Source organism: Danio aesculapii, chromosome 23 (assembly GCF_903798145.1).
Source record: "Danio aesculapii chromosome 23, fDanAes4.1, whole genome shotgun sequence".
Lineage (NCBI taxonomy): Eukaryota > Metazoa > Chordata > Actinopteri > Cypriniformes > Danionidae > Danio > Danio aesculapii.
In genome coordinates this window covers 48,671,932-48,687,130 of record NC_079457.1, presented here as the reverse complement: position 1 = coordinate 48,687,130, position 15,199 = coordinate 48,671,932, and the positions used below count along the sequence as shown (strand labels likewise).

Genomic DNA, 15,199 nt, shown 5'->3' with positions numbered 1-15,199 from the left:
CTTTGGACAGCAGTTTCTTAAATGAACTTAATAATACAATTTTGACCACATTTTGCTGGAAATTGTAGCTATAAGGGAGATGAGTGACAACAGAGTGAGGATCTCTATGCAGGTTTTATTAAGAATCATGGTTAGACAGACAATGATCAACAACAGGCGCAAACGGGTACAAACAAGGCAATCAGAGGTGTCGTTAGGTAACAGGCAAATGGTTAGTACAGGCGGCAGACAGGGTAAACGATAAAACAAAGGAAGAGTCGAACCATGTAGAAACTATACCAGATTTGTAATGTTACACAGTGTTAACCAAACAAGACTCAAGCTGCGGTCACACTGGACTTTTCTCCCAATAGACTTCCATTCATAAGCACACGAATGCGTCAGACTAAAAACGCAAGGTCACGCGACAAGTTTCGCAGTTCGCTGCGGTGCAGAGTTCAAGCTTGGTGAACTCTGACCTGCGAAATCGCATCTTGTGACTGCGTAAGACCAATTGAAGATCAAAACATGACCTCTATTTACAGAAATTTAAATTATGGAGCAATCGCTTGCTTTTTAAATTGTCTAATCATCTTGTTTAATCCCGCCCGTTTTTACAGCTCCGTACTACAGAATTTCGTAAGCTCAAACTCCAGTGTGACCGCAGCTTCAGCAATGAGGGTGTCAAAGTGAGCCGTATATATGTGTGTGTGTAATCAGTACATGAGTAGCATCAGCTGTGTGAGTGTAATCAATAGAGACTTGGAGCAGGTGTGTGTGTGTGGTGCATGACAGGACTTGTAGTTCATATTGAGACAGGATTATAGTCCGTGTGAATGTGAACGTTCTCCATTGATCTATAAAGGTTGGATCACTGGTGATCGTGACAGAAATGATGTAATGTCACTGTTTTTATTTAGTTTTGAAATATACTGGAGCCTTTAAAGGAGAGCTATTGAGCAAAAATCACTTTTCTAAGGGGATTAAACCCTGAATATAACCAGCTGCTAATGGTAAAAACGTATTAATTGTATTTGTTATAATCAGACTTAATATAAACAGTCTGCAGAAACACTTTGATTGACATTCTCCCCTTGTACGCATCATCAGAGAGGAAAGCCCCGCCCACTAGTGCCCATCTCTCAATCTCATTAGCATAAACAGCAGCCCTAAGTGAGAAGCAGCCGTCTGTCCATTAGCTATTAGAGTGTTTGAGCTGCTGAAGATAATGTCAGCATAGACTAAGAGGATTATAGATGTGGAGTTTTAGATGAACAGCGACAGGAGCGACATAGACTGACAGAAGCATGAACACACACTCACACTGAAGCACACCTGACACTGAGTGCTGTTTTACATCTGCCACTATGCTGACACACGCATTTGTAGCTCCTCCTTCTTTTAAAAAGAGCACAATCTCATTTGAATTTAAAGCGACAGTCACCAAAACTCCACAATTAGGATCAAAGCCTAAAAAGGGTCCGTTTCAGAGAGTTAGAAACATTATCTGTGTGGTATTTTGAGCTGAAACTCAACTACACACTCACCAGAGACTTATTTTACATCTGCAAAAAGGGGCATAAGAGGTGACCTGTAAAGTGAGATGGTCAGTGTATAGTTTGACTCACTGTAGTGGAGCTGAACTCTGGCTGGTGAGTGTTGGAGTCTGTAATATCCACAATAACAGTTGCAGTAGAAGACATCGGAGGCGTACCTTTATCCTTGGCTTCAACTAGAATCTTATATGACTTTGCTTTCTAAAAACACAAGAGAGAGAAGAGATTAAAAATACTGATGAATGCTACAAAACCATCACAATTCTTCAAGGTAGGTGGTTACAAACAATTTAGACAGGCTTTAAACAAACCAATTAAATTAAGTAATGTTCAACTTTGTCTGTTTAAATTCAGCCCATATCAACTGTAAATCCAATGAATCGTTTTTTTTCAGTGTGGCATTAGCTACTCACATCGAAATCAAAGCATCCCGAGAAGGCAAGCTGCTTGATTTTGGTGGTCTGTGGGATGTCCCTCAGGCTAAAGACGGGAACGGCTGGAACTTGTGAAATCACACGCATGGTGAACTGTGAATTCGGAGTGTCCTGCTGATCGTTGTCATGAGCCTGTAATGTCGCTTGGATTGGGCCTATTAAAACAGGATACGCAAACAGCTGTCATTATCACAGGACGAGTATCATCATTTCTTCTATCTTTACCATGCTGACAGCACATAATATTAGACTAGATATTCTTCAAGTGACATTTAAAGGCTTAACTAGGGTAATTAGGGTAAAGTTAGGGTAATTAGGCAAGTCATTGGAAACCCAGCAGCTGTGGAAACAGAGATACACTACACGTCTCCATTCCCTCCTTCAGGAGATGTGGGTTACGGACATAACCAGGATGTTCCCCTTCAGATAGGGAACTCCGACGTGTGTCTAGAATAGACACTTTGGAAGAGCGTAAGCAAAGCACCACAGCAGCTGAGCCGTCACACATTTGGTGAGAAGTTTGCCAAGCACAGCAACATCACCAAGAGCACAACCTTCCAACGTCCACAGGCCCTTTGATTACCAGAATGTGGGAATAATTTAGAATTTAGGAGGTTGTATATTATCTTTTTACTTGGCTAACTGTAGTCTAGAGATTTTATAAATATGACAGTACACTCTCAGAAATAAAGATACAGGAGCTGTCACTGGGGAGGTACCTTTTCAAAAGATAGGGTAGGGTCTAATAGGTATAATAATGGGCATTGGGTTAGGTTAGGTTAGCATTAGGGTAAAATAGGTATAATAGTAGGTATAGGGTTAGGTTAGATTAGGCTAGGGCATAATAGGTATAACGGTAGGTATAGGGTTAGGTTAGAGTAAGGGTCTAATAGGTATAATAATGGGTATAGGGGTTAGGTTAGGTTAGCAGGGTAAAATATGTATAATAGTAGGTATAGGGTTAGGTTAGATTAGGTTAGATTAGGCTAGGGTATAATATGTATAATAGTGGGTATAGGGTTAGGATAGGTTAGGCTAGGGTATAATAGGTATAATAGTAGGTATAGGGTTAGATTAGGCTAGGGTATAATAGGTATAATAGTGGGTATAGGCTTAGATTAGGCTAGGGTATAATAGGTATAATAGTGGGTATAGGCTTAGATTAGGCTAGGGTATAATAGGTATAATAGTGGGTATAGGGTTAGGATAGGTTAGGCTAGGGTATAATAGGTATAATAGTGGGTATAGGCTTAGATTAGGCTAGGGTATAATAGGTATAATAGTGGGTATAGGGTTAGGATAGGTTAGGCTAGGGTATAATAGGTATAATAGTGGGTATAGGCTTAGATTAGGCTAGGGTATAATAGGTATAATAGTGGGTATAGGGTTAGGATAGGTTAGGCTAGGGTGTAATAGGTATAGGGTTAGGTTAGGCTAGGGTATAATAGGTATAATAGTGGGTATAGGCTTAGATTAGGCTAGGGTATAATAGGTATAATAATGGGTATAGGGTTAGGTTAGAGTAAGGGTATAATAGGTATAAGAGTGGGTATAGGGTTAGGTTAGGTTGGGCTAGGGTATAATAGGTATAATAGTGGGTATAGGGTTAGGTTAGGCTAGGGTATAATAGGTATAATAGTAGGTATAGGGTTAGGTTAGATTAGGCTAGGGTATAATAGGTATAATAGTAGGTATAGGGTTAGGTTAGGTTGGGCTAGGGTATAATAGGTATAGGGTTAGGTTAGGCTAGGGTATAATAGGTATAATAGTGGGTATAGGCTTAGATTAGGCTAGGGTATAATAGGTATAATAATGGGTATAGGGTTAGGTTAGAGTAAGGGTATAATAGGTATAATAGTAGGTATAGGGTTAGGTTAGGTTGGGCTAGGGTATAATAGGTATAATAGTAGGTATAGGGTTAGGTTAGATTAGGCTAGGGTATAATAGGTATAATAGTAGGTATAGGGTTAGGTTAGGTTGGGCTAGGGTATAATAGGTATAATAGTAGGTATAGGGTTAGGTTAGATTAGGCTAGGGTATAATAGGTATAATAGTGGGTATAGGGTTAGATTAGGCTAGGGTATAATAGGTATAATAGTGGGTATAGGGTTAGATTAGGCTAGGGTATAATAGGTATAATAGTAGGTATAGGGTTAGGTTAGGTTGGGCTAGGGTATAATAGGTATAATAGTGGGTATAGGGTTAGGTTAGGCTAGGGTATAATAGGTATAATAGTGGGTATAGGGTTAGATTAGGCTAGGGTATAATAGGTATAATAGTAGGTATAGGGTTAGGTTAGAGTAAGGGTATAATAGGTATAAGAGTGGGTATAGGGTTAGGTTAGATTAGGCTAGGGCATAATAGGTATAATAATGGGTATAGGGTTAGGTTAGGCTAGGGTATAATAGGTATAATAGTAGGTATAGGGTTAGGTTAGATTAGGCTAGGGTATAATAGGTATAATAGTAGGTATAGGTTTAGGTTAGGCTAGGGTATAATAGGTATAATAGTAGGTATAGGGTTAGGTTAGGTTAGGCTAGGGTATAATAGGTATAATAGTAGGTATAGGGTTAGATTAGGCTAGGGTATAATAGGTATAATAGTGGGTATAGGGTTAGATTAGGCTAGGGTATAATAGGTATAATAGTAGGTATAGGGTTAGGTTAGAGTAAGGGTAAAATAGGTATAATAGTAGGTATAGGTTTAACTTAAAAGTTAACTTAACTTAAGGTATAGGACTCAACTTAAATTGAGTTGGGTACAGAGTTGAGTCGACCCAAAAAAAGCTGTGCAAGTTGCCTTACAATTTTAAATTGTCAAATTGTCACAGTGTAGAATAAACTGAGAACTGTTCATGCATTGAATAAAGCTTTATAGAGATGAAAGCAGAGTGAACAGTAATGTGTGTACTCTGAACCTTCAAGTGTGTTTTCGGGAACTGATGCACTAATAGTGTTGCTGGGGGTGAACTCGGGTGCGTTGTCATTCAAGTCCTTGATTTCCACATTAAATGACAGTGTTTTGTCCAGTGTGGCTCCAGAGTTCCTGTCCAGCACATCGAAGTCCACCTACAAAATCATTGACATGCCACATCAGCGTGAACCGTTGTATAATTTTAATAAGCAGTGTTATTTTGTCATTTGGGTAATCTTACATGAAAGATGGGGTTGACTTCCCTGTCGATGGCCCGGTGTACGAAAACCGATCCAGTGTTTTCATTGATGCTAAACAACCCAATAGGTGGTGTCGTCACGCCTTCTCCTGAGATGCGGAACTTGACGTTCTCCTGCTTTTTGTCATTAAACATCTGAATAAAAATTAAATGTATTATTAATGCTTTTGTGCATTTTTGATAAATAAAATACATTATTAAAGGGACAGTCAATCAAACACTGACTCTCCCTCAAGTGGTTGTTTCTTTATTCTGTTGAACACTAAACAAGCCATTGACTTCCAGAGTAGAGAGAGAAAAATACTATGGAAGTCTAATACTAATGGCGTTTCTAACATTTTTCAGTAAATCTTCCTTTGTGTTCAGCAGAAGAAAGAAACACAGACAGGTTTGGAGCAAGTGGAGGATGAACATACGATGACAGAGTTTACATTTTTGGGTGAACTGGCCCTTTAAGATACATTATGACACATTAAGCCCATTTAAAATACTCCTGTTAACTTATGGGTCAAAAATAACCCATTTTATAAAACCATTTTTACACCACAATCTACAAACACACTGGCAAAACACATGCGCACTCCAACACACACACACACACACACACGCACACACACACACACACACACACACACACACACAATAAGAATCTGCTGTTTTAACTGTAATGAATACCGTCTTGCTAAACTCCTTTTATGCTTCTGCAGGTACATTTACCATTTAAAACACACCCTTTACTGTAGTCAAAAACGAGTGATGTCCACTGAGTGAACACTGCTGAATGTTTGTGTTTTCCTTCATATTTCAGCAGAGTGTGTGTGATGAAGATGAGTTTTAATGCAGAAAAGATTTGAGGACTGAAACTAAATTGATCTGCTTTATTTTAGAGGTTTAGTGAAAGCGGTTAATTTTTGACCCAATGGGTGAATGGATGTGTACAGAATTATAAGACAACAGGAGGGTTAAACAAATAAATGCCCAAGACTGATAAATCATATCACAATTGAGTTTAATAGTTCATGTATTGTTGTCAGTTCACCTTTCATTGCTTAATCCTTTCTCTGTACACACAGTTCAGTGATTTACAGGAGTGAAACTCTTTCAACAACCCCTGACTCCTGAAACATCTAGGCAGTGACAAGCACATTTACAAAATATCCCACACAGTGTGAACAGAACAAGCTGAAGAACCTGTTGTTGGCCTATTTAAACAAGTATCAGAGCTGTCAGTTTGAAAACCACAGGGAATGAGAAACCAGGCTCATTATTGATCCGTACTCCTGTATTTATTTCTGGAGAGAGCGAAATACGTCCCAAGAGGTACTTTTGTTCAGTTTTTGTTTTCGCGAATCCACTGCGGTGTTCGATTTTTCAGATGTCAAATTTCTCTCGAGTGCCGTTCACGTCTGCTGCTCTCACGTACATCCACCAGAGGCCGCTGTCGAATGACTGACTGACTGACCCACTCTATCCCTTCACTAAACCCAACCAACAGTGTTTTCAAAAGCACCGATTGACCCAATCACCCCTTCCCTAAACCCAACCAAGTGTTTTCAAAAGCACCGATTGACCCAATCACCCCTTCCCTAAACCCAACCAATAGTGTTTTCAAAAGCACCGATTGACCCAAACACCCCTTCCCTAAACCCAACCGATAGTGTTTTCCAGAGCACCGATTGACCCAATCACCCCTTCCCTAAACCCAACCGATAGTGTTTTCAAAAGCACCGATTAACCCAATCACCCCTTTCCCTAAACCCAACCGATAGTTTTCAAAAGCACCGATTGACCCAATCACCCCTTCCCTAAGCCCAACGATAGTGTTTTCAAAGGCACAGATTGACCCAATCACCCCTTCCCTAAACCCAACGATAGGGTTTTCAAAAGCACCGATTGACCCAATCACCCCTTCCCTAAGCCCAACGATAGTGTTTTCAAAGGCACAAATTGACCCAATCACCCATTCCCTAAACCCAACGATAGTGTTTTCAAAAGCACCGATTGACCCAATCACCCCTTCCCTAAGCCCAACGATAGTGTTTTCAAAGGCACAGATTGACCCAATCACCCCTTCCCTAAACCCAACGATAGTGTTTTCAAAGGCACAGATTGACCCAATCACCCATTCCCTAAAACAACTAACCCTGGCAATTTAGGGGTCCAGCGACAGGTTGTGGGTTGCAACACCCCCTCACCCGCTCTTCACTTGAAGTCTCCACCGACCCCCCTACCAACCCCCCTCTTCGCTTACAAGATCGCTAACGCCCACCCCCCACCCTTCAGTTACGAAGTCTCCCACCAACCCCTGCTCTTCACTTACGCGATCGCTAACATCCACCCCAAACCAGTAGGATTTGCTTATCCCCCAATAACTGGATTGGGGGTGGGGTTTGGGCCATACCTCCTTTTAAAAATCGAATATTTTCATACTACTGAACTTGACTGCCGAATAAATTAGTTAAGACCCCTGACATTGAGCAGTATTTTTATGGTTACCTGTGTCACCTCCACTGGAAACGGTCCAGGCATGTTTTCCTCCAGATCAATGGTGGACAAAACCCATCGTCTCTTTGTGCGGATGAGGACAGCATCCTTTCATAAACAGAGGAAAACATCAGAAGCAATCCTGCGCTGAAACTTTTCAACAGCAAAACACTTCTCCATTTACAGTGTTGAGCTTCTATGAGTTCACCCCTCACAGAGCTCTCTTTAACATTCATATTCTCTACAGGATGCTTATCCTGGAATATATGTGTGCGTACACATTAGACTAGTCAGTACCAAAGACAAAGCAGATCAACTGATCCAACAAAACCAAAACTGAAGAGCACAGCACAAAAATGAGTACACACAACTTAATATGATGGGGGAAATACTGAATAAAACATTAATAACCGGGAAGGGGGGGGGGGGGAAATCAAGAGAAACATAAAACATATAAAATGTTGAAATGTTTATATTCTGTTCTGTTATAGTCTATTCTATTCTATTCTATTCTATTCTATTCCATTCAGTCTGTTCAAATTCTATTTTATTCTATTCCATTCCGTTCTGTTGTTATATTCCCTTCTATTCTATTTTATTATATTATATTCTAATCTATTCTTCTGTATTCTGTTCTTCTTTTCTATTCTGTTTTTCTATTCTATTCTGTTTTGTTCTGTTCTTTTATATTCTGTTCTATCCTATTCTGCTGTTCTATTCTATTCTATTCTATTCCATTCTGTGTTATTCTATTAGGTTCTATTCTATTCGATTCTATTCTATTCTGTTTTATTCTATTCTGTTCCGTTCTGTTTTTCTACTCTATTCTGTTCTGTTGTATTCCATTCTGTTCTGTTATATTTTATTCAATTGTATTCTGTTTTTCTATTCTATTTTGTTGTATTCGATTATGTTGTATTCTATTCTATTGTCTTCTATTCTATTGTTCTGATATATTTTATTCTATTCTGTTGCATTCTATTCGATTCTGTTTTTCTATTTTATCTTATTCTATTCTGTTGTATTCTATTCTGTTCTGATATATTTTATTCTATTAAATTCTGTTCTATTCTGTTTTTCTATTCTATTCTATTCTGTGGTGTTCTATTCTATTCTGTTGTGTTCTATTCTATTCTATTGTGTTCTTTTCTTTTCTGTTCTGTTCTATTCTATTCTGTTCTGTTTTTCTATTCTATTCTGTTCTGTTTTATTTTATTCTATTAAATTCTGTTCTGTTCTGTTTTTCTATTCTATTCTATTCTGTTGTGTTCTATTCTATTGTGATCTATTCTATTCTATTTTTGTGTTCTTTTCTATTCTGTTCTGTTTTCTATTCTATTCAATTCTGTTCTATTCTATTCTGTTGTATTCTATTCAATTCTGTTCTATTCTATTCTGTTGTATTCTATTCTATTCTGTTTTTCTATTCTATTTTATTCTATTCTATTCTATTCTGTTCTATACTGTTCTGTTCTGTTTATCAGGTTCTTTAAAGTGTAAAATGTTCTTTGGGTTAACAAAGTTTTTAAAGTGTAAGAAATAAATGTTCCTTTAATACCTGTTTACCAAATAAGGAACCAGAAATAATTCTTTAAAAAAAACAACATTTTAAAACCCTTATTATTATAAAATACAAGACAATGCGTGAGATATTATATTTTTAATTGCTGTTTTTGATTACCTACCCGCTTTTGCCGACTGCTGGTCTCATTTGAGTATGAAGCATTGAAATCCACGAGCTGATGGACAGACAAAAGAAAAACAAAACAAGTCAAACGAATAAACAGACCATCATTAAACATAAATATTGAAGAAAACCCTTCACAGCTCATGAGGAGTTATAAACATAGATCATTTTCATTTAGAGGTCCACAATTGTGACCCTGGGGAATTTTGGGGGGAAATTGAGACACCTTGGCTGGGCAGCATAGACAGTTCCGCTGTGTAAAACATACAGTATGCTGGATAAGTTGGCGGTTCATTTCGCTGTGGCGACATTAATAAAGGGACTAAGCCGAAAATAAAATAAAAGAATGAATGAATGAATGGAGACATTATAACAGGGCTGCAGAATATATTGCAAAATTATTGATAATAGTAAATGCAATATATGTATCGCAGACATTTATGCATTGGTTGTTAATTTGACCAATCAGATGGGGTCATACTATCTATAGCCTCGCCTCCTCATTAGCAGCTGTTCTGCTATAGACAAGAGTGGCCCAACACTGACGCCAGAGATAATTATGAATACATTTCCCATTGTTTGTATGGTATGTTATGATAATATTTGATAATATTTGGCAGAATATGAGAAAATTTGGAATCTGAGGTTTAAAAAACCTCTAAATATTGAGAAAATTGGCCAAATTAAGTTATTAGCAGTTCATATTACTAATCCAAACAAATATTATTCAGTGTGGTTACTTCAAGATAACATAATTTCTTTGTGAAACATCATCTTTAATTTATATTATGATGTTTAGCATAAAAGGTCAAAACTTAATGGTAACACTACTATACGGCTGTATGAGTTCATGCATTTACTAACATGAACAAACAATCAACAATACATTTAACACTGACTTTACTCAGGTAATGGAATTACTGTTGTTGGTTCATGTTAACTATTTGATAATGCATTGATGATCATCTAAACGCCTCTGTCAGCTTCGCCTCTAATATTAAAAGTGTTGATTGACATTCTTCAGATTTTCCTTTAATAACACTGCGGGATGTTGTCGAGCTTGTTTGAAGACTGAGAAACAACAACAACAGAAAACATCATCATGCCAAATGTCTTACTAATGCTGACGGGGGAAAACTAATTGGGGTTAAACATAGTTTCAACCAGAATATAACATTCATCATTCACGGTTCAGATCTATCATGAGACAAAGAATGATCTATCTGCTTTGATGAACAGAGAGTGATTTAAAAACTATATATATACACATATATATGTATATGTATATATGTATATGTATGTATATATGTGTATGTATATATATATATATATATATTGAGAGACTTTTACAGATAAAACCTCTCACATGTACATTCAAACAGATTTAATGTAAATAAGTGACCCCAAATAATCTCACACCTCTTATTCTCATTACAGTGCAATTCAGTCCAATTGTTTCATGTACTGCTTCCTTTTAAGTGCCCTTAAACTGTGAACACCAAAAGCGTCGAGGCCAGGTCCGTTCTGGCTAATTTTAATCAATTGTGATTTAATTAAACTGGTGCTTTCATGAATATTAATACAGATCAAACCTACAATCAACCAGATTACATTAATAATAGGTGTCACAGTGGCTTAATGGGTCGCATGATCACCTCACAGCAAGAAGATCGCTGGTTTGAGCCTCGGCTGGGTCAGTTGGTGTTTCTGTGTGGAGTTTGCATGTTCTCCCTGCGTTCACGTGGGTTTCCTCCGGGTGCTCTGGTTTCCCCCACAAGTCCAAAGACATGTGGTATAGGAATTGGGTATGCTAAATTGCCCATAGTGGATGTGTGTGAATGAGTGTGTATGAATGTTGCCCAGTTATGGGTTGCAGCTGGAAGGGCATCCGCTGCGTAAAACATTTGCTGGATAAGTTGACGGTTCATTCCGCTGTGGCGACCCCGGATTAAGAAAGGGATTAAGTTGAAAAGAAAATAAGTGAATGGATTTACTCTTAATTTAAGGTAAGTGGTTGCAAGCAATCGATATGGGCTGAATTTAAACAATTAAATTAAGTTGAAGTTACTACAGTACTAAATTTGTATAAATTCAGCACATATAAAGTGTTTGCAACCACTTACCTTAAAAATGAAGCCTTATTTTCAGTGTACCGTATAAGCATTCACTTAGAGAACACTATAAATTACAATAGGAAACAGCACTGGATAGATTTTAGGCTTCGACCAATTCAACTTTCCATGATGTTTATTTTCTGAAAGAGTTTGAGACCCATGAGAACGCTGTTTGTAAGATGATGCTACAGCATGCTGTTTCCCTCAGATAACATGCTATCATACCACCTGCTAAAAGACAAACTACACACTGTTTAGCTCTTTAGTAAAGCATATTGCTGATTCATCACAATAAAGCTACTCGAAAACACAAGCGGGCACCAACACAGGTAAACAAATCAGCTGAGGACGCCATCTGTCTCTATAGAAAGGCCATTTGATATGAACAGATACTGTTCCTCATGGGTTACTCTTTGTTTAACGCTGTATTTGACTGTAGTTTAGTTTCCTCTTAACGTGTGTGTTGTCGATTAAACTGTTGCATGCTAAACTTACTTCCTTAGTGATCGCCAGTGTTACATTTCACACAGATCTCACTTTGAAGAGCGTTTCATACATCAAAGACAGCTATCGCACAACACTGTAGAAACTGCAGGGTTCCACACAAGTCATTCAAGCTGTCCCAACACAAACCAGCTAGGTTAACTTAACAAATTTAAGTGGATTGAAGATAACACAATTAAGGGTAAGACTTTAACATAATGCTCCACTAGTTAATGTTCATTCATTTTCCTTTAGTTTAGTCTCTTTATTCATCAGGGGTTGCCACAGCGGAATGAACCGACAATTATTTCATCATATGTTTTACACGGCGGATGCTCTTCCAGCCACAACCCAGTACTGGGAAACACCTATGCACACTTATTTACACACACACACTCTCATACACTACGGCTAATTTAATTCATCAATTCCTCTATGGTGCATGTGTTTGGACTGTGGGGGAAACCAGAGCACCCGGAGGAAACCCACGCCAACACGGGGAGACCATGCAAACTCCACATAGATACACCAACTGACCCAGCCGAGACTCAAACCAGCGACCTCACTGTCTATGTCCGTCTGTCTGTCTGTCTGTCTTTTATTTTTAAATTTATTCATTTATTTATTATCTGTCAGCCTATTTATTTATTTATTTATCATCTGTTGGTGTATTTGTCTGTCTTTTTATTTTTATTTATTTATTATCTGTCTGTCTATTTATTTATTGTCTGTCTGTAAATTAATTTTTTCATTTTCTATTAGCGGTCTGTCTATGTCCGTCTTATTATTTATTTATTTATTTATTAGCTGTCCGTCTGTCAGGCTTTTTTGTTTATTTGTTTATATTTATTATCTGTCTATTTATTTTTTCATTTATTGTCTGTCTTAATTTTTTTATCTTCTATTATCTGTCTGTCTATATGTCTGTCTTTTTTATTTATTTGTTTGTTTGTTTGTTTATTTATATTTATTATCTGTCTGTCTATATGTCTGTGTTTTTATTCATTTATTTATTTATTAGCTGTCTGTCTATGTCTGTCTTTTTTATTTATTTATATTTATTAACTGTCTGTCTATATGTCGTTTTATTTATTTTTTTATTTATTTATTTATTATCTGTCTGTCTTTTTTATATATTTGTTTGTTTATTTATTTATTTTTTTATATTTATTATCTGTCTGTCTATATGTCTGTCATTTTATTTATGTGGTTATTTATTTATTTATTTATTTATTTATTTATTTATTTATTATCTGTCTGTCTATATGTCTGTCGTTTTATTTATGTGGTTATTTATTGGGTTTGTTAATATTTTAGAGTTTACACAGAAACAGAAATGTGGCGTGTTGTTTTGGGAACTGGCTGAAAAAATGTAGTGTTTTTTTATTTGTAAACTTTATTTCAGTTTCAAGTAAACAGTAAACAGTGAAGCGTAATAGTGTTTCTTTTACAGTATATAGATTTAGTACATAGTACATAGATTTTGCATGCGCACATAGAAACTGCAGGCATATTTTATTTTAATATGCATAATTTCTAATCTAACTGCACACTATTTATCTGATTAACTCTAGTCCAAATAACTCTTAAATCAAGAAGCATTTTCTCGATTTAAGACATGCACAAAATATAGTCTTGTTTTTAGAAATAGAGTCAAAACGAAGTAAGTTTCTCCTTAAAACAAGCAGAATAATCTGACAACGGGAGAAGCAGAATAACCTTGTTTCACTTTGACAATTGGGAAAGCAAAGTAATTTCATGTCAGATTATTGAGCTTGTTTTACGGACAAACTCACTTCATTTTGACTCATTATATTTGAAAACAAGACTATATTTTTTGTGGATCCAGAAAATGCGTCTTGATTTAAGAATTTTTAGATATTTAGACTAGAAAAAAGACAAATAATTTAATACGACAGTCATTTTTTTTGCATTGTAGACTCAAAACTCGACTTGTGTGAGGTATATTTTGACAAAAATAACATTGAATCCAGTCATCAAATAAAACAATTAACACTGATGTTAGTCATGCATTACATCAGATCATAGAAAAGATTAGGAATCTGACTCACTGTAAACAAACAAAAAGAAAAGTTGAAGCTACTCACAGTAAACAGAAGCAGGAATACAGCAGCCTTCATCATGCTGGAGCTCCAGAGGTGAAGATCAGATTAACACCAGTAAAAAAAATTCACCTTCACTGAGAGCAGAAGATCAGCGAGACACGCAGACCTCTACATTTGTGCAGTTCAGCGAGTCTATGAGGATGTGTGTGTGTGTGCGTGTGTGTGTTAACGACACAATGACTCATCCGTCAACACTAGGCCTTGAGGGCAGCAGTCTGGGAGTGGCAAATCATGCAGTAAACGGAGTAAAATTTCACCTGGTTTCTCCATTCAGCAGAAAGAGGACAAACTGGCTGCTCGGCTTGCCATCTGCCAAGAGAAAACACACACTCTGTTCAAATACATGCGCAGATTAAACATTCAGCTCTACATGCAAATTAAGTTCACCACTGGTGTGTGTCAAGCCTGGGCCTGTATTTACTAACACACATGGGAAATGGATATGAACTGCATCTCCAGCACAGGGACGTGAACGGTGGTCTGAAAATACACAGAGCATATCTTTTATATAAATATTTTTCGTTTTTATTTGTACAATTATAAAAGTCAAACCATCTCGATGTTCATACATAACAATGCTATCTCACGGCAATTCACAACTTTTTGATTTAGTGGCTAATTCCTGTGATGTCATCTGTACAATTTAGTACAATATGCTCATCCCCCAATGAGGGTTGGGTTTAGGGGCGGGGTTTGGTGCCACGCCTCCTTTTTAAAATTTTACATTTTCGTATGACTGAACTTGTACGAATATGCATGAATTAGCCACTAAACTAACAAAATGTAAAATAATTACCTTTCCTCACGAAATCAGGCTGTATATATATATATATATATATATATATATATATATATATATATATATATATATATATATATATATATATATATATATATATATATATATATATATACACTCACTGGCCACTTTATTAGGTACACCATCCTAGTAACGAGTTGAACCTCCTTTTGCCTTCAGAACTGCCTTAATCCTTCGTGGCATAGATTCAACATGCTACTGGAAATATTCCTCAGAGATTTTGCTCCATATTGATATGATAGCATCACGCAGTTGCTGCACATCCATGATGCCAATCTCCCAGTCCACCACATCCCAAAGTTCCTCTATTGGATTGAGCTCTGGTGACTGTGGAGGCCATTTGA

The 15,199-nt window shown here is 37.0% G+C and overlaps 1 protein-coding gene across 1 annotated transcript in view; it reads right to left on the bottom strand.

The window, feature by feature from the left end:
• cdh26.1 (cadherin 26, tandem duplicate 1) overlaps positions 1-14,272 on the bottom strand; it is a 36,821-nt gene extending 22,549 nt beyond the window's left edge. Inside the window, exons 1-7 of the mRNA XM_056449694.1 lie at positions 14,018-14,272; positions 9,311-9,364; positions 7,638-7,733; positions 5,124-5,276; positions 4,887-5,037; positions 1,949-2,124; positions 1,608-1,736 (exon numbers count right to left, since the gene is read on the bottom strand). Of these exons, the coding sequence (XP_056305669.1) occupies positions 1,608-1,736; positions 1,949-2,124; positions 4,887-5,037; positions 5,124-5,276; positions 7,638-7,733; positions 9,311-9,364; positions 14,018-14,053 (795 nt within the window). The 5' untranslated portion in view covers positions 14,054-14,272. The remainder of the gene's footprint in view (positions 1-1,607; positions 1,737-1,948; positions 2,125-4,886; positions 5,038-5,123; positions 5,277-7,637; positions 7,734-9,310; positions 9,365-14,017) is intronic.
• Positions 14,273-15,199: the final 927 nt, after the last annotated feature.